The 23388-nt window shown below is 41.9% G+C and overlaps 3 protein-coding genes across 3 annotated transcripts; 2 read left to right on the top strand and 1 right to left on the bottom strand.

The window, feature by feature from the left end:
- Window positions 1-5352: 5352 nt before the first annotated feature.
- Window positions 5353-9272, bottom strand: LOC104419198 (cytochrome P450 724B1). The gene is made up of 9 exons (XM_010030773.3): window positions 8954-9272; window positions 8396-8720; window positions 7738-7890; window positions 7177-7419; window positions 6841-6927; window positions 6660-6738; window positions 6478-6584; window positions 6048-6166; window positions 5353-5761 (listed from the first exon to the last, which is right to left on the bottom strand). Exons 1-9 carry the CDS (start codon window positions 9181-9183, stop codon window positions 5662-5664), a joined length of 1443 nt encoding a protein of 480 aa, XP_010029075.2. The 5' UTR covers window positions 9184-9272; the 3' UTR covers window positions 5353-5661.
- A 6218-nt stretch (window positions 9273-15490) lies between these two features.
- LOC104419197 lies at window positions 15491-18286 on the top strand. The gene is made up of 2 exons (XM_010030772.3): window positions 15491-16175; window positions 17744-18286. The coding sequence occupies exons 1-2, from the start codon at window positions 15582-15584 to the stop codon at window positions 18062-18064; spliced, it is 915 nt and encodes a 304-aa protein (XP_010029074.1). The 5' UTR covers window positions 15491-15581; the 3' UTR covers window positions 18065-18286.
- A 1159-nt stretch (window positions 18287-19445) lies between these two features.
- On the top strand, window positions 19446-22744 carry LOC104419196 (protein SIEVE ELEMENT OCCLUSION B). The gene is made up of 7 exons (XM_010030771.3): window positions 19446-19751; window positions 20004-20105; window positions 20243-20691; window positions 20864-20973; window positions 21084-21226; window positions 21320-21814; window positions 21903-22744. The coding sequence occupies exons 1-7, from the start codon at window positions 19527-19529 to the stop codon at window positions 22542-22544; spliced, it is 2166 nt and encodes a 721-aa protein (XP_010029073.1). The 5' UTR covers window positions 19446-19526; the 3' UTR covers window positions 22545-22744.
- The last annotated feature ends 644 nt before the right edge of the window (window positions 22745-23388 follow it).

The raw sequence follows: 23388 nt of genomic DNA, 5'->3' as shown, positions 1-23388 counted from the left end.
TCTTTGAAAGAAAACTGTTTGAAGAGATTGTATTTTTATAAAGTCCCCAAACATAGAGAGACCAGGGGGAAAAGCCTTTGTCTTCATGCGTGATTAAGTTTCAATGGGCCTGCAAAAGGTGCCATGCATCACCATGTCCTGCCTCCCTATTCGAAGTAAAGGTCAGAATAGAGACAAATCAGAGAGCTGAGAATACTAGAAAAGAAGGCAGGGTGAGGCTCACCTACTGATGAGTCATGACACCCCCACCCCTATCAAAACAAATATATCCAGGAATGGATTTCATAAAACTTAAAATATGAGCCGTTCAGATCATAAGGATCTTTTGAGATGAAATATTCTTTAATCTCGGTCAATTGAAATCACATGTCACAATAACATGGCTTCTCGTGTTGGTCCTGGGCCCTGGCGTGCGTTTTTCCTTTCTTCACATCGATCCAAATTCTGCAACCGGAAAAGATAAGGACATTTGCCGATCTTACAATGTTCTAATCACTTGTTCTAGAACGCATGCAGGTGAAAAAAACGTGCAAGTACGAACGCAACCTGAGCCGATCTTTGGAAGAGCATGACTCCATATATAACACGACAAATTTCGGTCCCTCCTTTTAATTTTGGTCAACAATTTTGGTCCGACTCAATAGTCAATAGCGCATGGTGCCGTTTGGGGTTCCGATTAGGCGTACTACAATGAATGCTGTTCAAAGAATGCGTAGCCGAAATCGATCGGTCAAGAGGCCTGACCGCGTGCATACCCATAAAATAAGAGCGACTGGTCCCCTAAAGCAGGAGCCACTAAGGAACAAGTGAGGGAAAATTCCACCCGTTGAATGCAAAACGCACAATCCCATGATCTCCATAACCATAACAAAAATATAGATAATTGAGTAGAAAAATTAACGCATCCGTTTTGAAATCTATCGTTTTTGAAGTGAAAGCAAAAAAAAATTATTCACGTGCAAGTCATTCTGCTTGCATTCTGTATCACTGGCTCAATGAGACGACCTAATCACTTTTAGCACTAGGTAAACACTCTTTATGTGAGGATATTTGTGATAATTAGAGTTAGATGAGAACACTTGAGTCTTCTTATAACGGGCTTCCATCTTATAACCCAAAGCCTCGGCACTCTCTAGGGCTCATATACCGTGGAAAAGAACTCACTTCTGATATTTCACTGGTCCAAGTTCGCCGATTTTTGCCCTTGCAATCACAGCGCAAAGCAAATTGAAGGAGACTTAACTATCATATTTATGTTAAGAGTGATATTTGGCTCACTCATCTGGAAAAACAAATATCAATTTTACACACTCCCTTAATTACCACTTTAAATAGTGGTAGCTACAAGATCATAGCTCGCTGCGCTGATAAACAAGTGTAACATAAAGCGATACCTGAAAAATTATTCCAACAATGGTTGTTCCAGTTTTCCGGTATGAAGGAGGGCGAACACCCTTCTTTGACAGCATGTCATTTCTTCTGCACAGATCGAAACTAAATCCACCTTTTGGAGGGAGATCTACCGTTGCTTTAGACATTTGGGATTTTTAAGTAGACCTACAAAAAGACAGCCAAGAAATGTTAGTCCAACCACAGAAATCATTTAACCAATGAGAGAAACATAGTTAAAAGAGGGTAAAACAGAGCCAGTATCATCAAGTTCCCAGAAAATTCATCTTCGGTGTAGTCCAATGTACAACACAGTACTTAAAAAATACAATTTCTGACTGCTCTAACAAGAAACACATGCACGATCGTGCGGCCTAGCAAAGAACCTACGACAAGAAACCCGTTTCAGAAGCAACAAACCCCGGAGGGTGAAAACAAGAGCAGAATTCAGCTGGATTATAGATAATTAGCTCTTCAAGAGGCGTCATATGCCGCGGCTGACGCCGCCGACTCTGCCGACAGCAACAGAAGCTCCCTTTCTCACCACACAGATCCTCACGGAACCTTTACCCTCACTCATGAACATTCGTCCACCTCATCCCAAGCTTGCACAAGATCATACAGACACCAACAACAAAAGTAGCTGCCAGAAACGTGAAGCTCGATTGATCGAGCTCCTCCCTTAATCACGCGATCGCCTGTCTTTCTGCCCTCCGCCTCCTCCCTTCAGTCTCACGTCAAAACGAACCAAAACATGCCTAGCCTCGCCATTCGACCTCCGACCTTAAAACTCCGGAGACAACGACAGAATCTAACGAGAGAAGCGAGTGAAAACACCAAGGCTCCTAGGAACGAGAAGTGACCAAAGCGTGTTCCAAGCTGGCAGGGCAGCGAAGAGAACCTGCTGGGGTGAGACGTGTGGAGCAGCGATTCGACCGTCGCCCGTCGCGTGAAGCAGAGAGACGGTGAAGGATCGATCCACCGGAAAACGCAGACGACGGGCGAGAGAGAGAAAGCGTCTCTGCTCGTTCGTTTTTGCTTCAGGCTCTGCCTCTCTTCTCGTTCGGTTTTTCCCTTCGTCGCTCTCTCACTGGCTTCCTCGTCGAGAAAAAGAGATGGCGGAGGACTCTCTCGGGCTGGGCTTCACGGCAACGTGAACTGGGTCGGAATTGCCCCTGATGGGCCGGACTCCATCGAGTCCTTGCTTCTAGAATGGGCCCGATCGTCGGGCTTATTGCAGTTCCCAAACTACAACATGTATTTTACATTAGAAATATCTAGGCCGGGCCCGGACCAAAGTTGAGCCGGTCGGCTTTCTCATGAGGACCCTGCTCAAGCCAGCGCATTTGCCTTTCGGGCCTGAGCGGGACGAGTTGGTCGTTCACCCGTTGTGGATCACCTAAAAAGTAGACCCATCAAACGGGTGAGTCAAGTCGAGTTAAATAATAATTCAATACAAATAAATTCATTTAACCCGTTTTAACTCATTTTTATGCAATGCAAATATAATGACTTATACCTGATCAACTTATACTCGTCTCGACCCGTATTATTTATATACTTCCATATTTAACCCAATTTACAAAAACATGAGAGTATGAAATGAGTGAGCATGAGATGAAGTGAGGGCAAAAAAATAATGAAGAGAGAGTTATAAAGGTGAATTGAGTCTAAATAAGTTGTATGACACTGTCTTGCAATTGCTTAGTGGCAACAGATGAAAATGTATGTTCTTGTCCAATAAGCTAACAAAGCAATGTCATCAACTCGATTTATAATCCATTTAATACCCGTATTATGTTTAAACTCATTTACTTAATTTAACTAATTCATTTAACACCAAGATGCCTTAAGAAATGAGTCAATGACCCATTTTGACAGGTATATGTAAAAGTATCTCCATAGTCTTCTCGAATCACTCTAGTACTTGATCATAGTTTAGTAGGGCTAAGTGTTGGGGCTATAACGTAGCATCATAAGAGTGGCGTTGAGGAAATTGCCTTTGTTACTATCTAGACACACGACTTGAAATGATACTCTAGTTTTCTATAAATGAATATCTAAGCTTGTCGATTGAGCTAGTTCTCATACGTGTCCAAACCGCCACCTCCACATACATTGAATTAGACTCCCACTCACAGACATGTCAAGCAAAACCCTCAAGATTATTTATGTTGAAGAAACACGATCTGAACATGGAATTGACCACATTTGAATGAAGTGCTTAATTACTCAACCGATTTCATTTGGTTAGTATTACCGTAAGTGAGAACCAAATAAATGAAGTCTAATGCTTGAAATGGAAGTTTGTTTTGCACAGGTTTGGAGTGCGATAAAATTTTACAATAAGCATTGCTCACGACCCCCAACACCATGAGAGTTTGTATTATATGGTCTATAAACAGATCAAGTCCATTTCAATTGTTGGGCGTGTGGACTTCATGATTGGATTCACATAATTCATAATCGAGATAATGTCGATCCACATGCTTCATTAATCATATATTAAATTCTCTGATCATCAAAGTAATGATACCATTTTCATGATCACACTAGAAAATAGTTCCTCCATGGATCATAGAGGGATCCATTAGACGCATCCCAAGAGCATTTTGGCTTTTAATTCTGCATTAGGTAGCTTGGATCTTGAGAGGTTTGTTGTTGTTACCCTCCACAATAGGGGTGTCAAAAACCGAACCGAATCAAACCGAAAAATTCGGTTTTTTCGGTTCGGTTCTCATTAAAACCGATTTTTTTTTTTATTAGTTCGGTTTTTAATGGTTAACTTAACCGAACCGAACCAACAAACCGATAAGAACTTATTTCTTGGAAATACAACCGAAAAAAAATGAAAAGAAAAAGCAAATGCAAAAATCGAAAACTAAAAATTGAAAACCGAAAACCCGAAAAGCCGAAAAATCGAAAAACCGAACCGAACCGAACCAAAATTTCGGTTCGGTTTATATTTGGTTCGGATCTCATTCGATTCGGTCTCATTTTCCTAATGGTTCAGTTTGGAATGTTTTCCTAATGGTTCGGTTTGGCTTGGTTTTTCAAAAAAACCAAACCGAACCGAACTGTTGACACCCTTACTCCACAACATTCTCATCAATGTCCCAACCTTAACTCTATCGTCGATATATGCAAATGAGATTGGCATCAACGCCTACATCATCACACGTTAAATTAGACTCAAACTTCTTCAATTGAATGATACTTGAACTTTCTCCATTATTATCTTCCCATAGTTTTAATTATTGGGAGGATGGCAGGGGAGTCCCGCTTTTTGGTGAGTAGATGGGAGTTTGGGGACCGCTCCATCAGGGGTTAGCGCCCTCGCCATGTTAAAAGACTTTTATAACTTGAGTTCATATTTTATTGGTAGTTTGGGCTTGGCCATGAATAGTTAGTAGATATATATTTTCTTTTTTTTTTGTAAATTGAGAAATGTGATAGAGAGGTGCGATGTGCTAATAATAATGAAGTCCTTAGCTCAACATAGTCTTATTTTAAGGGTGAACATAAAAAACCTTGCATCTCAAATTCTTTTTCTCACTTTTCTCTACTTTTTTTGTGATTGTGAGGTGAATTATAACACTAAGAAAGACAAAAATTTGCTTACCATGAGATGGATTCCTACTCAGACCATTTAAAAATAATGATTTACTATCTTATCCATCTTCGATATGTCTTAATGATGAACCCTAGCATGATTCACGGCTGCCATATTCTATTCAATGCGACATGCAGATAATGATGCGCACGAATTTCATTTTTGAATTCCATCTTTTGCAGGGCCTTCTTTCTTTCCTTCTGTAATAAACATAGATAACCAAGGAGCTAAAGAGGGAGGACGGAAAAAGAAGAAGAGGAAGACCCAAAAATGGGACAATCAATGGCAATGTCTGGTCTCACTTTGGGTCGGCACGTGAAGATTAATAATCATTGAATTGCATCCTAAAGGTGGTGGTCCAATGTCACCTTTGCATAATATAATTGACAATCAAGGTAACTGTCATCTTACATCTGTGCAAATTACATTCATTCTCCTCCACTCACAACTCCTCAAGATAATGATAATAATAATTATCATTATTCTCACCATACCTAAGTCCTAGGGTTTTCTTGATCATATATAAGACCCAAAGGTGAACAAAAGGTGCCTGCTCATTATATCTTTTTCATTTACATTCAAAAAACATAATCAAGGCATTTTGTTATTTATTTTCCCTATGAACCTGTTCACTATTATTTCTTCCTTTTGTCTGTAATTTAGCTGCGGTTTTCTGTTGGCTCAATCTCCAGCACCAAATCCCTCTTGAACTCCACATAAGGGTAAGCAATGGGGAAATCATCTGGTTTTGTCTTCCACCTGCATTACATATTAACATTAGTAGCGATCCACTGGCGTGCATGAGTAAAGACTTTTAACAAATTAATTGCATACTATTCTTGCGACAGTCTCTGTAATATTGTATTGTGATTGATCATATCCATGTCACGTTATTGCATACAAGGTATAGAGACGAATATGCCGCCATGCTGTTTGTTTGAATCATTATAGAATGCAAAGATTGAGATCGCATACCATGTCGTTGTCCATTTGTATAATGTATGGTGTGAATTGAGATTTTGATTATAGTTTTTTTTTCTGGTACCTGAAGCTGAGGACGAGGTGATGAAGAAAGAAGGCAATTATGAGCCGCGCGAGTTCGGCGCCGGGACAAAGTCGAAGTCCACCTCCGAAAGGCATGACCTTCTTGCTCATCGCTTTATCCTGCCGACATACGTGAACAAGGTTTTTGCATATCATGATGATTTAAGTGGAAAACTAAGAAAAACATGTTTTGACTTTATTTTCTGCTTTTTCATATGCTTTGGACCTCATTTAAACAAGCACACTAGCGAGTAAAAGCTCTACATGCATTCAAAATAAGTGAGACAGTGTTTTTTCTTCATCATTGGAGCGGTTTGGTTTATTCGGTCAAAACAAACCCTGTCCCACTTAAATTTGGTAATTACCATGTAATCAGATTTTTCTAACTCATGTTCATGTTTGTATTATTTTAATAATCAAAGAGTACGCACCTTCCATCTTGAGGGATCGAATTTCATGGGATTTTCATGTAGAGTCGGATCAAGATGCGTCCCAATAAAGACAGGAAATACTTTCCAACCCGAGGGTATGGTTAAACCTGAAAGAGTGTTTTTACAAGATTAATCTCATTTCAGAGAGAGAGAGAAGTACAACAAAACTACTAGAGAACTACCTTTGAACTCAATATCCTGAAGGGCTTTTCGGTGCACAAACTTGACCACATTTCCACATCTCAAAGCTTCACATATGACCTAATTATATTTAAGTTTTGCATTAGCCTGTTAGAACTTGCAAATGTGACATACTGATTACGATTTAAAAGATACAACATGTGTGGTTAATCTCACTCATACATCATTAGTGTACTCCATTTGCTTGTAATCTTCGCCGTTCAAGGGCTCTTCTCTCCCCTTTTTCCGCCTTATTGCTAGGTGCTCTTCCTATGTACAAAAGAGGAACAAAAAAGAGAGAGATAAGAAAACATCAATACCTTCTCAATCGAAACTCATTACTGACCGTACACATATCTATATTGAAAAAACACTTCAGTTTCATGGATGAAATTTGCCTACGAAATTCTAGCTATCAACCTTGAGCTGTTATGGTCGATGCGTGCATGATCGTGAATTCTTTCAGATCAGGTGGGTCTCCTATGAAGCTCACTATGGCTATGAGAGAGAGAGATGCACCTTGAGTTGGAGGAGAGAGGCGGGCTCGTGGGCGAGAAAGAAGACGATCAGGGCCATGAGGGTGGCGGTGGTTTCGTAGCCGCCGAGCAAGATATCCAGCACGATGCTCACCATCTCTTCCTCGTTCAACCCCTCCTTCCCCAGGATCACGTCCATGAAGTCTCCTTTCTTCAACCCTGCTGCATTGCCTGTCCTTCTCTCTTCTATTATCTCCCTTACGGTTGAGGAAAGCCTTGCTCTTGCCTGCCCAGGGTTCAAAAGAGCAATCATTTTTTCAGCGGCATTATTATAAGACATCAAATATAATATTTTCAGAGATCATAAATGTACGCCGAAGAGAGAAATATAGAATTTCCATATATTCTATATCAAACAATTAATAGTACAAGTGCAGGCTTTATTAAACGATAATGTAATATGCATAATTAAAGGTTGCTATATGCGCACCATTGACTTGAGAGATATAGAGAATCAAGGGATCTATTCTAACTATCCCTAATAAAGAAAAATATCCTAAAGAAATATCTCTAACATTTAGGTTGCTTGGCTTTGATTATGTACCTTCACGGCCATGGCGTATGGGGTCCCGGGAATATATAAGGGCAAGGACACGAAACCCTTCATGTACGTCAAGAAATCAGCAAGTATCTTCCTGGCCCTCGGATCTTCTGGTTCAATACTCAAAAGGGTCTTCACCATAAGGCTTAGTGCAAACTGAAAAATTGGAAACAAGAGAGAGAGAGAATAAACACTGTTTTCAATCATCAAAACAATAAATCTCATGATTGCCTGTACCAATCTTCTAAGTCATATACAAAACCCACTAGTTTAAAAATGAAAATCTCCCCAGACAAAAAAAAAAAAAAAAAAAAAAAAAAAAGGGAACCTAGAAAAGTGTCTTGTCTTGCATTAGTGATTTAGATAATTTTATTTTACTATATCCAATAGTAGAACATTAACGGGCGCGTTTCAAAATATTTCGTTTAATGAAATGATTATAAATATCCTAAATTTGAAGTATATGTATGGAAGTGCAAACATGTCAAAATCCTGATATCTATCGAATCTAATTTAGCAGTGATTGTAAGTATTAAAATCTTGTATAATAGATTTAAGATCCTTAATCTCAGAAAGACATCATGGCAGACGGTTTTCACATCAAATTGCCATTGCGTGCTTGATGGAAGCTGAATTACACTCATACCAAAAGTGGACTTACCATTTTGGCTTCTTTGCAGAAAGCAACTTGTTCACGCCCTTTCCACGACTCCAACATGGAGACCGACAGCCTCTCGACGCACCGGTGGAATTCAGGGCTCGACTTGGAGGCAGTGACGAAGTTGACGGCCACGCTCCTCAGCTTCTTGTGGAGGTCTCCAGAGACCACGAGGAGGGAGTACTTGCCAAGAATCCCGTGCATGGGCTTCGGATAGCTCGCTTGGAACAGCCTCTCCTCGTTCTGGAGGACGAACGTGTTGAGCTCGTGGTCGCAGGAGACTATGGTCGGTGACCCGAAGAGATGGGACTTGAATACCTTACCGTACCTGTGCATCAACTGAATGAGATCATCATCTCTTACATTGCAAGTCCAAAGATAGTGGGAAAACGGTATATAAAGTCTGCGTAGTTGAACCGAAAGGTTTGGATGCCCTGTGTCTTTTCTGAATCGAAGCCTTGCGGTCGACTTTTCACGCACTTTCTGTAAACCCCTTGCGTCCAACAAACGGAAAAACAAATCAAGAATGGAAACGTAGCATATTGGCTCGATGAGTCATACCTAGAGCAGTGATCTTGCAGGAAGCTACTGAAAGAGTTGGACCGGTGAGGCGAGAGGAAGGCGAGAGTTTCTCCGAGAAGAGGCCATCCCGCGCTTCCCCGAGGCAGATTTCTTGCCGTAATGTCTTGCTTCGAGAAGAAGAAGTTGAAGAAGAGAAACAGAAAAGCCAAGCAAAGGCCTAGGAAGATGGCAGACACAGTGTCGGGCAAGCGGCAACAAAAGATATCCATGGCCTTTCTTCGAGTCTTTCGGCAAAAGCAAAGCTCAGAATACGCACGCACGCACGCACACAACACAGCACTGTACTCAAGGAGCCAATTTTGGCGAAGCTCTCTGTCGAGATAGTGTGCTATTCTCCTCGCTTTAAATAATTCGCCCCAAAACGAGATCCACTGCTGTTTTCGCTGGCCTTCTTTTGATTCTGCTTTATTCACTTTCCCCGAAAAGATGATATGATATTTGTTAAAATATGTCTCGAGTTTGAATTCAAAAAGGAAATTTTTTTTTTTTTAAATTTAAGTAGATATCCTATTTTGAATAGGTTTCCTAGTTGAAGAAGGTTTACCAAAAATATTTTGTTTTATAATTAGATTCTTTGTGAACGGCATCAAAGGGGAGTTTTTGCTTGTGAATTTCACCCAGAAGATATCCCAATGTGTTGAAACCAATTAAATTCTTGTGCTAAGAATTTATGTATAATTTCTTTGTGAGATTAATAGATTATTTTGTGAGGAATTATTGAGCTAAACATCGTATGAATTATAGGGTGTAATTAGAGTTGGTGAAACACTGAGAGTATTTGAGCGACTCAAATGTGGTTATAATCTCTCTTGTATCACTTGATTTATAATGGAATTCATTACTACTTTCCCCGTGGACATAGCTCACTACAACTAAATCACGTAAATCTAGTGTCCGATTTATTATCTTGTTTTGTCTACTTTATTATTGGATCGTTTGCTTTCGAAATAATATTCTAATGTAGCTGTAGGATATTTTTCTTTGCTTTAGAAAATTTGCCCGCCTTTCTTTCTTTTTTAATCGGTGGGATCCACGTTAGAAATTACTCAGGCTGATAAACTGCAAGAAATTATCACTTCTGTGTTGTAATAAGACCTTGCAACAAAATGACTCAACACATGCCATCCTTTCACAGATTTATACGACCTTTTAAAGAATGGCTCGGGTTACATCTAATCTTTGTCTTTACTTGTGGTTTGGGATAGAGAAAGCATTTCGAAGCGGCTATATTGTACATGACACTTCTATAAATCTCCTATAATCGGAAGAGGGTTGACGTGGTTGATTGTGGCGTTTCTCTATTCTAAGAATGGAGGTTGACGATTGACATGTTATTATTAGGATTCATGGAAAGCTTTTCATGTTCTTGTCATGGACAGACACCCATTGGCACAGCTGGACGAGGCATTTATCCCTACAAGAGTCAAATGCTCAATAAGGCCCTTGCTTCATTTGGTTACAATTAATGTTCTTGTTCTTTGAAAGAAAATAGTTTGAAGAGATTGTATTTTTATACACTCCCCAAACCTAGAGAGACCAGGCGGAAAAGCCTTTGTTTTCATGCATGATTACGTTTCAATGGGCCTGCAAAAAGTGCCATCACGGTGTCTTGCCTCCCTATTCGAAGTAAAGGTCAAAATAGAGACAAATTAGATAGCTGAGAATACTAGAATAGAAGGCAAGGTGACGCTTACCTACTAATGACAACCCACCCCTATAAAGAAAAATATATCCAGCAATGAAATGGTTCCAAACACGAATTTCGTGGCACTTAACTCTATGAGTCGTTCAGATTATAAATGTCTTTCGAGATGAGGTATTCTTTAATCTTATTCAATTGAAATCACATGGGTCGAGTTTACAATAATATGACTTCTCGTGTTGGTCTTGGCATACGTTTTTCCTTTTTCCACATTTGTTCAATTTTCACAAGCCGAAAAGATAAGGACATCTGCCGATCTTACAATGTTCTAATCACTTGTTCAAGAACGCATGCGGGTGAAAAGAACGTGCAAGTACGAACGCAACCTAAGCCGATCTTTGGAAGAACGTGATTCCATGTATAACACGACAAATTTTGGTCCCTCCATTTAATATTTGGTCAACAATTTTGGTCCGACTCAATAGTCAATAGCGCATGGTGTTGTTTGGGGCTCCGATTAGGCGCACTACAATGAATGCTGTTCAAAGAATGCGTAGCCGAAATCGATTGGTCAAGAGGCCTGGCCGCGTACATACCCATAAAATAAGAGCCGCCGGTCCCCTAAAGCAGGGGCCACTGGGGAACAAGTGAGGGAAAATTCCACCATCCACGGGCACCAATCGGAACCCAAAGGTCTTCGCAAAATTAGCTTTTCGTTGACACTCTCTACAAGTAGGCTCTCTACCGTGTGGGCTTTTGATGTCGACGTATGCAACAGAGATCCGACCGGACATTTTTTCTTTTTTCAAAGCCGGGGGGGAGGGAGGACTTCTCATCATCGAATCGAACACATTTCTCGGCTTTTCTCATGAGTTCAAGTTGTTCGGAATTTCCCAACGATTTTAATAAGGGACAATAGTTGGAGAGCGAGGGGGCATCACCCCGTGCTCATCTCCTTTGTGCGGCATCTGGTGCACCGTTGGATTTGCGCCACGCATCTCTATCTGCTTGCTAGGAATGAGAATGCCAAAGCTTGAAGGTTATCATCAGGGCCACGTTGGTCATGAAATTCTTTATTTGAGATATTGAAGAAACACTGGGAATAGATTAGAGGTCGACACATTGACCAATCGATTCATTAGTTCTAATACCACTTGTTCCTTCTTATTAGATATCACCGAAGTGGGGTTCAAATTTGGACCTATCATCGTATCTAGTCTATTTTCACTAGACAATTTAAGCTCTAAGATACATTATTTGATATCATAGTTCTCTCTCTCTCTCTCATTTGCTCTCCTTTTCCTTGATTGACCAATGGCTTTCGATCCCAAAATTAATGGATGTTAGACAAAACTAGCGAAACCAAGTCCTTAATCTTGAATTATTTGGTTCATAAAAGTAAGGAGGCCCACCACGCCTTACTCGGTTCTCTAATCGGCATAAAAAAGTTTAGTGGAAGTTCTAATCTCATTTAGTTAATAAAAAATAAAAACTCTGTGATCAGTAAGGTTTGAAAAGTTTATACGAAATATAAATGTCGCTTTAGAAGAAGGGTCACCTCACAATTTATTGAACTCCTCGAGATCTCTCTCAAGAGAGTATGATAATCATTTACACGCCATTGGTGCATAATGAATTGTCACTTCACATGAGCGACGCGACACCCGTCTAATGTCAGGCAGTCTTCTCATGGCTCGTTTTCAAACCCATCCCCAAACCCATCGCGGGGCAACTGTACCACGGAGTGTTACATCAATGATGGCTCTTGGAGGCCGGGCTAGGAACGTACTTATGCTTCGATTCACCATTTCAATTATAACCAAGGAATCTGGGGGCGTGTGTTTTTACCAGTACGGTCCCTAGAGGAGGCAATAGGGAGGCAAAGAAAAGGAGAAGTGGACTGCCGGTGTCCCCTTACTTTTGTAAAGCGAAAGGTAGCAGTGCGCAGGGTGCACGTGCAATGGATTTTGGGGCCCTCGTCTTCCTTCCTTTTTCTCCCCCGCCTTGGATCGGCGAATTGGCAGGTAGCAGATCCCCAATGATGAGCCATAGCTGGAAGATCAACTCCTTTCATCGAACGCAATCATTGCCTGTTACGACGTGTAGCCCCCCGTCTCATCATGAGTTTTCCTCGTTCATCATTCCAACAGGGAAAGGGCAAAGCTCGAGCGCTACGTCTTCCTCCTCATGCTCTCATGGCCTCTCTCTCTCTCTCTCTCTCTCTCTTGAAGTTTTTAGGCCTTACTGTCTCTTCATATCTTTATGTCTCGAACACTATAATTACCCTAAAGTGAATATTACGTGCAAAATTCGCTTTCCGGACCACATCAACTTGCTAATTTCCCCACATCAAAGGGAGCAGACCCTAGTTTATAGGGTGTGTGTGTGTTTCAATCAGTGGAAAACAAGAAGTTACTGGAATCGGGTTTTCTCTATTAAGGCCTTTTCCTTTGCCAATTTAATTGGCGCATTATTGTTATCCTGAAATTTGGAAAAAAGAAGAAGAAGAAAATTGCGGTTATTTAGGTACTTAAGTGTAATAAAAAAGGATTTACAAAATATAATTATTTAAGTGCTTGTTCTTATTTAAGTGAATATTCTAAACACAAAATTGATAAATAACTTTCATTTCATGGCTTGCCAAATAAATGAAGTAGTATCAGCTATGTTAGGGTCGTCGGGGATAGTATGACATGGTGGCACGTTAAAAATTGCTTCATCAATCACCGTTGGCTAGTAGTCTTTTTTTTTTTCTCCCTGTTTTGTCCCACCTTTTTTCTGATTTTCTTTTGATTATTATGAGACAAAATTACAAATCGATATTCCCTTCTTTTGGGTTAAAAACTGAAATACCGGGCATTTAGGCTCTATTTGTTTATTTTTGTTTCTGTTTCCCATAACAAAATTTCTATTCTTTTGTTCCGAAGAACAAAAAAAGAATAGAAATGTATTTGGTAAAATTTTTGTTATTGGGAACAAATTTGGAACGGAAATAAGAAGTAGAAAAATTGTTTATTATTCCCAGGAACAATTCCGAGAAACAATTTTTCTCTCTTCTCTTTCTTTTCTTTTTCTTCGTTTTTTTCCTTTTGCCAATCACCGGCCTTGGCCATGGCTGGCACTGGCAACTGGCCAGACGAGGGCCAATGACCTTGTTGAAGTGTTGTTGACCCTCGAGACGTCAAGCCACGGTGAGGCCGAGCCTTGTTGGTGGCTAGGCGAGCTCGAGCTCGCTTAGCCTAGGCGAGGCCGAGCCTCGTCGCTGGCACAAGGCTCGCCTGGTCACCGAGGCCACCAACGAGGCTTTGGCGAACTCGCCGGAGCTCGCCCAGCTAGTCACCGGCCGTTGCCATGGGCGACGACCGACCATAAAGAGAAAGAAGGAAAAAAAAAAAAAAAAAAAAAAGGAAAAAAGAAAAAAAGAAAGAAGAAAAAAAAAAAAGAAAAATATTGAAAAAATAAAAGAAATAACAAAATTATACAAGTTTACAAAATGCATTTTTATTTCGGGAGTAGAAATTTTTTGTAGTTATCAAACGTATTCTTATACTCAAAAATTGTTCCCGTGAATAGAAAAAAAAAAAATAGTTCTGTTAAAAAATTGTTCCTTGGAATAAAAATATTATCAAATGCGCACTTAGTTTCTTTTCACGATTATCGAAAAAATTGATTTTGGTGGTCACCGAAAGAAAGCCGTCGATTGTCAAAAGCATAAAGGAAAATCAAAGAAAAAGAATGTCCTAATGGAAAATGTTTTTACTAGGTTAGACAGGCAAGAATTAGGTTGATGTCGGCTTCACCTCCCATGCACGAACCTCGAATTGATGAAGTAAAAAGCCACATTGCTTAGACTGGACTTTTGCACGGCTCGTGGTTGTGAAAGTAATTGTGTCAAAAAAAAAATTCATCTAATTAATTTACTCATAAAAATCCATCTCATATTACATCTCCCAGGAGGAGTACTTTGCACATGTTGAAGGGAAAATTTCTTGCTTAATCAAGTGTGGTAATACGTTGAATTAGTTTTAAAAGAGCCCGAATATTTCTTTACTGCATATAATTAAAAAAGATGTTTCACCAACTTGACCCGCACAGATACTCCAAATTATTTGAAAAATTATAAGAAAATCCCATTTAATTAATGTTTGGTATCTATACCTTGATTATTTTTTTTAACCGAAATTATAGCAAGGCGATTAGGGTTTTGCAGTTGGGCCATTCCGAGTAGGCTGAGAAGAGCCCGAGACAATGGGCCTATTTCTTAGCTGCTTGCTAGATATAGATGGCAATTTGACATCACTGTCGTCAAGTGTCAATCCTTCGATGAAGCCCATGTTTGAGGCCTTACATCTAATGCCAAGAAAAAAAGGGCATCTTATGCATCTCTTACAAAATGTTTTTTTTAAGCCATAATTACTCAATCCATCCATAAAATGTACAAGCCTGCCGTCTCAGTCCACTGATGTTTTCTCAATAGCAAAAGCCCGAAATTCAACCATTAATTTCAAATGAACTTATGATCTCATGGAAAAAAAATATTGTCATCATTTATTATTGGTTGCCGTGCTCACCGATGTGATTGGTTGAGCCACTTGAAGCCCCCTAATCACGAATTTGAATCATTTGTAATTCCTTAGTCATTATAAATCTCGATTGCTTTGTCTCGTTAATGCAACATATATTTTACACAGAGCGCAGCTTCTACTTATTCCAATTAGAATTCAGTATTGTGGTGGTAAACTCAAATGAACATCAACCACGACACAAACTTAATATTCTAGTGGCGGGCGTGACAGTTTATCGTCGCGGATTGTCCCTCTCATCTTTGGCTCGGACAAAGAAAAAAATTACATATAAAAAAAAGGAAAATAAGAAATAGCTCCTCTAGCCACCAGAAGAACGTTATCTCTTTCCAGGTGTCTCTCGCTCTCTCCCTCCTTCTCAGTCACACACGCATTTCGATCCATGTTCATAGCCCCCAATACCCACCACCACCACCGCCACCGCCCATGTCCGCCATCTTCTCCGACCACCGCCCACAAACGCTCGACCTCTCTCTCACCCGCCAAATTCAAATCCCTCATCCGGATCACGAACACCGTCACCACCCCGGACGACGCCGATGGCAACGAAACCGCCGCATCGAACCAGCCAACACCCTCGTCGGCGGGCAGGATCAAGCAGCTGGTGCTGTCCCCAGAATCCCGGACTAAGCTCAACGCCCTGCCGGACCGCGACTTCTACTCGTTCCCGCGCTTCGTGAAGCACGTGGACGACGGCTTCCTCGCCACGTTGACGGACCTCTACAGGGACCGGGTGAGGCCCGGATCGGAGGTGCTGGACCTGATGAGCTCGTGGGTGAGCCACCTGCCGGAAGAGGTGCGGTACAAGAGGGTGGTGGGCCACGGCATGAACGCGCAGGAGCTCGCGAGGAACCCGCGCTTGGACTACTTCTTCGTCAAGGACCTGAATCGCGAGCCGAGGCTCGAGCTGGCGAGCGGGAGCTTCGACGCGGTGCTGTGCACGGTCAGCGTGCAGTATCTCCAGCAGCCCGAGGAGGTAATCATTCACGAATTTTTTCAAGCACTTGTCAAGCAATAAAAAACGAAGATATTCCCGATCGGTTGAGAATGCTAAAGTAGGAACCGGAGGCCCTCGTGAATAAGACTCGATTGTGGTCCAACTGCATTTGCAGGCGAGTGCATGATCAGGTCGCTTTTGCACCATTCGATTCCTAATCTGAAGGATTGAAAATCACGAGCACATTGCAATCGGGGAATCTTGAAAAGTGATCCATTCAACTTAGAAATTCCTAGAAGTATCTTGTCTAGTAGTGGGAAGTTAAGTCTAGTGGTGTTCGAGTCTATAAGGAGTAGTTAGATTTTATGGTGAAGAAAAGCCCACGCCAGCATACCCGCAGGGATTTTGCATTAGTGGGATGGCTCTATAAATAGAGCTTGATCCATGTTTAGTTTTGGGAAAAATTATCATAAAGTTCTAAACCTATTACAATTACACTAATTCAGTTATAAATATTTTTTTTTTGTGCCAATTCAGCCTTAAACATTTTATAATTCTGTCAACTTAGTCCATCCGGCCAATTTTAACTAGTTGGTGTTGACATGGACGCTGGCTAGCAGACCTGGACTCTGGCTATTGACCATCCGGCCTACGTTGATGTAGCAATCTTCTAATAAATTTTTTAAGATGTTTTTTTAATTTTTTTTTTTCACTTCTTCCTTGTTCAACTTCTTTTCCTTGTAGTGGCTAGCAAGGCTCATTGGCCACTGGGCGAGGGTTGTTGACGAGGGTCACGACCCTAGCCTAGCGAGGCGGTTTTGTCCAAATCTAGGAGAGGCCAGCCTTCCCATGGCCTTGCCGGCTGTTGGCGAGGCCCTCACTTGTGGGCCCAGACCTTGCTAGGATTTGGGCGAGGCGAGCAAGGGATTTGTGCCCTTCACCCAACAGTCGATGAGTGGGGAAAAGAAGCCAAAGGAGAAGAAGAGAAAAAAGAAAAGGAAAAGAAAAAGAAAAAGTAAAAGAAAAATTAATAAAAATATTATTAAAAAATTGACACGTCAACGTTGGTTGAATAATTGGCATCCACCGATGTCCATGTCAGTGCCAGCCAACTAAAATTGACTGAATGAATTGAATTGACACAATTACAAAAGGTCAAGGATCAAATTGACCAAAAAAAAAATTTAGAACTAAATTGACACAATTTCAATAGGTTAAGAATTTTTTTTGGTGATTCTCCCTATCATGTGATGTAGATTCTCCACTAATAGCTCCTCCAACTATTGTAAAACCATTTCTATAAACTAGTGAAACCATCTTTCCTTATACCATAAAACTATATATCTCGTTCCCTTGTTCATCCTCTATCAAATATGGTCATTTGAGAGCTTGTATAATATCAACTCAAATTGAATGGGGGTTATAATGAAAGAATGACAATAGACTTCTTAATTGATTCAGTCCAGTGGAGATAATCTGATAATGTTTCCCAAGAACGTAAAGATCGAATAAAATTTGAGGAGTTGATTGACAGTATCTTGTGTCAAGCGTCGTGATAACAGGAGGAGTCAAATGAGATTGAGAGTCAATTCAATTTCCTTTTGCAGGTATTTGCGGAGGTGTTTCGGGCGCTTAGGCCTGGCGGCGTATTCATCGTGAGCTTCAGCAACAGGCTGTTCTACGAAAAAGCGATCACGGCATGGCGAGACGGGACCGGGTACGGCCGAGTGCAGCTGGTGGTGCAATACTTCCAGTGCATCGAAGGGTTCACGGAGCCTGAGATAATCCGCAAGCTGCCCGGCTCTTCCGCCGCTCGGGAAGGCAAATCGCCTCTCGATTGGATCTTCAGGTTATTGGGATTGCTTAGCGGGCCGGATCCTTTCTACGCTGTGATTGCCCACAAGAACTTCAAACCTGTATATGAATGAGCAGATCAGCCGACCCCCCCAGAACGAATAAGAAAACGTCCGTGAACCAATGCGTTGGGTTGAATTGTCCATTACTCTTCCTGCATGAACTTCTAGGTCGAATCAGGGATGTCGCTGTAACAGAGTAGATCAAGCAAAGAATTTTTCACTTTCGATTCTTGTCGTTCAAAGAATGATTCCTTGTAGAGTACTACATTCGTCATGCACGAGAGAATTCCAAAAGATCTGCCTAAATTCCCATTCTATCTAACCAAGTCAGTCGATGATATGGAATTGACAAGACTCGTCTCGAAAACCCACAAAAACTCATGCGACTCGAATGATTCTGACCGCGTCTGATGAAGCAACCTCGATGTGAAACATCTTGACTGGCTATGAACAGAAAGCAGGCTGTTACCTACGTGCACTGCATGTCTTTCCGGAATATGCTATAGTGAGATTGACCAGCACAAAACCAGATTTGGGCCCCCAATTTTGGCCATAGTCAAATGATACGGTAGCCCTCCAATGGGAAGCAAGGAATCGAATATGTTGTTCCCCCCTGTTCTCCTCTCCTTTTTGAACTTTTTCGCCTCTTGCTTTGTAGTGGAAAAGCTTCATTGGCATAAGGTGGCGAAACTCAATACGCTCCCAACTCGACCAAGCAAGGAAGCAAAAACTATAAAGTAAAAACAAAAGCATCGAAATCTTCCTACAATTCTCCATGATGTTAACCTTCAAGTGCATATAATGTAATCAAAACACTAATATTTAGTGCCACACATCCGTTTCCTAAGAAGCATGAGCTATCATGAAAGTAATTGCAAGTGATGAGATTCATCGGAGACTCATTAATTGGCTCGCCACAATAGATAATTTGGGATAGAGATTGATTGGTAGATAAATGGACAACATAGGAAATTGGAAGATATGACCTTGTCTTAATCATGTCTACTTCAAGTAAAGCAAAAGGGACTTAAGATTATATTGATCATGCCTTGACTATATGTCGCTATCGAAGATTTGATTAGTTTACTTTTGGCATGAAAAGCTGAAGCGTGAACCCTAAACCTTGCTACATTTGCACTGTTCTTTTGAGCAGGAGGATCACTTCTTCTAAACAATATCTTAATCAGTGTTTCATTATTTAATCATTAGAAGAAGCTAATCGAAATCCCTCGAAGATTACCATGTGCTTCGGACATTACACAGAGAAATGCTCCGCGCATGGTCCCCAGTATATTTCTAGCTGGACAAAGTGTAAATAAAGAGAGCCCAAGGCTTCAATTTAACGTCTAAAACATTAAATTACAATGGAAGCAAGGAAGTCGATTCACCCCAAGGCTTTACGCCATCTATCATGCCTATAAAGAGAGACCAGGCTGAGGGCTATATCAATCACCCAAAACCGAGATAACAATATCTCTCCCCCTCTTCCATAAACCATAGTCTAGTATTTTCTCTAGAGTTTACATATCGCGTTATGGCCATGATGACCACGACCAGCAAGATGATGCCACCCGCCATGCAGAGGCTGATCAAGGGCGGGGATCGGAGCATGATCACGATGTCCGATGACACTGCGATGATGAAGCAGGTCACGGACACTCATGCCCCTGATGGCCGCGAGGTTGATGTGAAGCCACTCCTCCTCCTCGTCGAGGACATCCTCAACCGCGCTACCTTGACTGCTAGCACCCCCACCATGGTAATGGAGTAGGAATGATCTTTTTTATCTTCCTTCTTGCGGTGTACTGGATCAAATGCTTTGATGACATTTTACAGATATACTTTATTTAGCTAGGAGAGACTTGCCCAGTTTCGTATCACTCGCCAGATCTCTGACAAAACGAGCCATATCACGACAATAATCAATCTCAATTATCTGTATTTCTTATGAGTATTATAATCGCTCGTTTCTCATTCTAAATCCTGCGTGCATGGCTCTTGCTGTGTACAGGGATCCCTATACGCGGAACACATGGAGGACAAGGGTTACCAGGCAAGCTTCAACGCCGTGCTCGACGTGCTGTCCTATACCATCGAGCGGATTTCCTGCGAGGTGATTTATGAAAAATGTCATTTTGTGCGCTTCATCTATTTCGAATTTCGCCATGAAATTAAATGAAGAGCAATCAATTCTTTGTTAGAAAAACAAGTCTTTCTACTGACATCTGCCAGCTGGCAACCGTTCCTCAGCTATCCGCGAAAGCGCTGACTGGTGGCGAGGCGCATTCGACCACGCTCGCCATATGCAGCATGCTCGCCCCCTTCTCGTGGGACGCCAAGCTGGTGCTGACGCTGGCGGCCTTCGCCTTCAACTATGGCGAGTTCTGGCTCTTGGCCCAGATCTACACTACCAACCAGCTTGCCAAGTCGATGGCAATCCTGAAGCAGCTGCCCATGATCATGGAGCACTCGGGCGCCCTCAAGTCCCGGTTCGATGCGCTCAATGGCCTCATCCAGGCCATGCTTAAAGTCACGAGGTGCGTGGTGGACCTCAAGGACCTTCCCTCAGCTTACATCTCCAGCGAGGCCCCCGCATTGTCAGCCGCCATGGCCCACGTCCCAACTGCCGTTTATTGGACCATAAGGAGCGCTGTGGCTTGTGCTAGCCAGATCACCAGCCTCACTAGCTATGGCATTGAGTATGCACGCTCGAACTGTTTCGATTTCCCTACTCTCGTTCAATTATAAGGCATTATAATTGCTGATCGGTTAATAGCAGACTTCATCATATTACTGAGAGTTTATCTCTGAATGAATATTTATGTAGATGCCTCCCACATGAAATCATAACATGAAAGTGAGAATTTGCAGGTACATATCATCCACAACTGAGGCATGGGAGCTGTCAACCATGGATCACAAACTGAAGAACATATATGAACATTTGCAGAAGCAAATTGACATATGTAAACAATACATAGGTAATCAATTAGCCACTGATCTATATGAACCCTTTTTTTATTTCCTGTGTAGTAATTGAAGAAAAAGAAACCTTTCCGGAGAAGACTTAACCGAGTTAATGGCGACGCAGATGAAAAGCGGGATATTGAAGCCTATCAGACTCTCCTGAATCTCTTTGAAACCATCCACATTGACAATATGAAGGTCCTGAAGGCTCTGATTTATCCCAAGGATGATATTCTGCCTCTTGTTGAGGGCACCTCAAAGAAAAGGGTATAGCCAGTCTCACCATTATGCAACGACCATGAACCCTTCTAATCGAAAATGATTTGACCACGAGTTTCTGTTCTATCTTGCGACATACAGGTCAACCTCGAAGTCCTGAGGAGGAGGAATGTGTTGCTGCTGATCTCGGGGCTGGACATCTCACAGGACGAGCTATCCATCCTGGAGCAGATCCACAGCGAGTCCAAGGCACACGCCAGCCGCCATGATATTCATCAGTATGAGCTGGTGTGGATCCCCTTGGTGGAACGCGCGGGCGAGTTGACCGGCCCAATGCAGACAAAGTTTGAGACCCTGCAGTCCACAATGCCGTGGTACACCGTGTACCACCCAAACCTGATCCACAAGGCGGTGATCCGGTTCATCAAGGAGAAGTGGCACTTCAGGAACAAGCCCATCCTGGTGGTGCTTGACCCACAAGGCAAGGTTGTGTCCCCCAATGCCATTCACATGATGTGGATTTGGGGAAGCAATGCCTTCCCTTTCACTACACTGAGAGAGGAGTCTCTATGGAGGGATGAGGCATGGCGGCTTGAGCTTCTTGTCGATGGCATTGATCAAACAATTCTGAATTGGGTAACTCACGGTCATGTCAAGTTAGCATTTTTATCATATTAATTTAAAGGTTTGTGACATTGAGATCTTCAATTTTGTCCCTCATCAGATTAAAGATGGCAAGTACATATTCATGTATGGTGGCGATGACATCGAGTGGATCCGCAAGTTCACCTCAGAGGCACGAAAGGTTGCGCTGGCTGCGAATATCTCCCTGGAGATGGTCTATGTGGGCAAGAATAGCAAGCGAGAGAAGGTGCGGCGCGTGATTGAGACCATCAACTTTGAGAAGCTGAGCCACACCTGGGTGGACCTGGCCATGGTGTGGTTCTTCTGGACCCGACTTGAGTCAATGCTCTTCTCTAAGATTCAGCTCGGGAAGGTAGACGAGTCCGATGACTTGATGCAGCAGATCAAGAGGCTGCTCAGCTTCGACAAGGTCGGGGGGTGGGCGATTCTGAGCAAGGGGTCCAGCATCACGGTGAACGGGCACGGGACCACGGTCCTGCCGACCCTGCTCGAGTACGACCTGTGGAGGGAGCACGTGCCGACCAAGGGGTATGACGTGGCATTCAAGGAGCACCATGACAAGATCCACGACATAACGCACCCATGCTGCCGGTTCGAGTTCCAGAGCACGGCAGGAAGGATCCCAGAGAGTATGCGATGCCCCGAGTGCCAGAGAAAAATGGAGAAGCTGACCACCTTCGTCTGCTGCCATGACGAGGCTATTCCCACCATCTATGACTGATCAATCAATCAAAGCCTTCATATGGAGGAGGGACACATGAATGTCTTGCTGGAAATAATAAGAAGCCATGTGTGTGCTTGAATTTCCTTGTTTTGATTTGCATTGGGAGTGTGAAGGACAATGTCGAATAATCAACATCTGATGTTTAAGATTAAATAAGAATAGAGTGTGAACCTCTTATGAGTTCTTTGTCCTCTCAAGATCTTGCTCTCCCTCTTCTCCTCCTCTCTAAATTATGTTTTTGGTCTTCTTCCAAGAAAATGTTATTATCATTACGTGATTGATAAGTCAATCACATACCATATGCTACAACGCAGTTATTATTATTTCGCCAGTCCTCAGTTCAAGATGTAGTGCCAATAGTTTGTGAAATTTCTCACTTCTCAATATCTTAAATCGAAGTCGGAAGAGGCCATTCTAAAGTAAACTGAGGAGAATTCTTCGGGGAGCTAGACTGAGAAATAGAATTCGCACCAAGCGCCTCTTCTTTGACCCAATTCCTAGCATATATGCTTTTGAGAGCACTAATCAATGCAACTGGAAATAACGAGAACTCTCGTTAAAACATATTGACAATTCCAAAATTGTGCTTAACAGGAAGAGTACAGAAACTACCTTGAAAAACTCACATTCTCAAAACATATTTAAGGAAACTTAACGAGTGCATTTAACATAGTATTACTAGGAGGACAATGGGGGTCAACCCAGAGAATACATGAACGAACCAAACGACGTGCAGCTCATCAAACTGATAAAAAGCCAGTTCTCATCGCCGTTTTTGGCATTCCCTTCGTCTCTCGCCTTGAAATTGTTGTGCCGGGAGACGAGAAATTGCTACTTCGAT

The sequence above is a fragment of the Eucalyptus grandis genome, chromosome 9, assembly GCF_016545825.1.
Source record: "Eucalyptus grandis isolate ANBG69807.140 chromosome 9, ASM1654582v1, whole genome shotgun sequence".
Lineage (NCBI taxonomy): Eukaryota > Viridiplantae > Streptophyta > Magnoliopsida > Myrtales > Myrtaceae > Eucalyptus > Eucalyptus grandis.
Note: the sequence above shows the minus strand (reverse complement) of the source record. Positions and strands in the feature narration are given on the sequence as shown.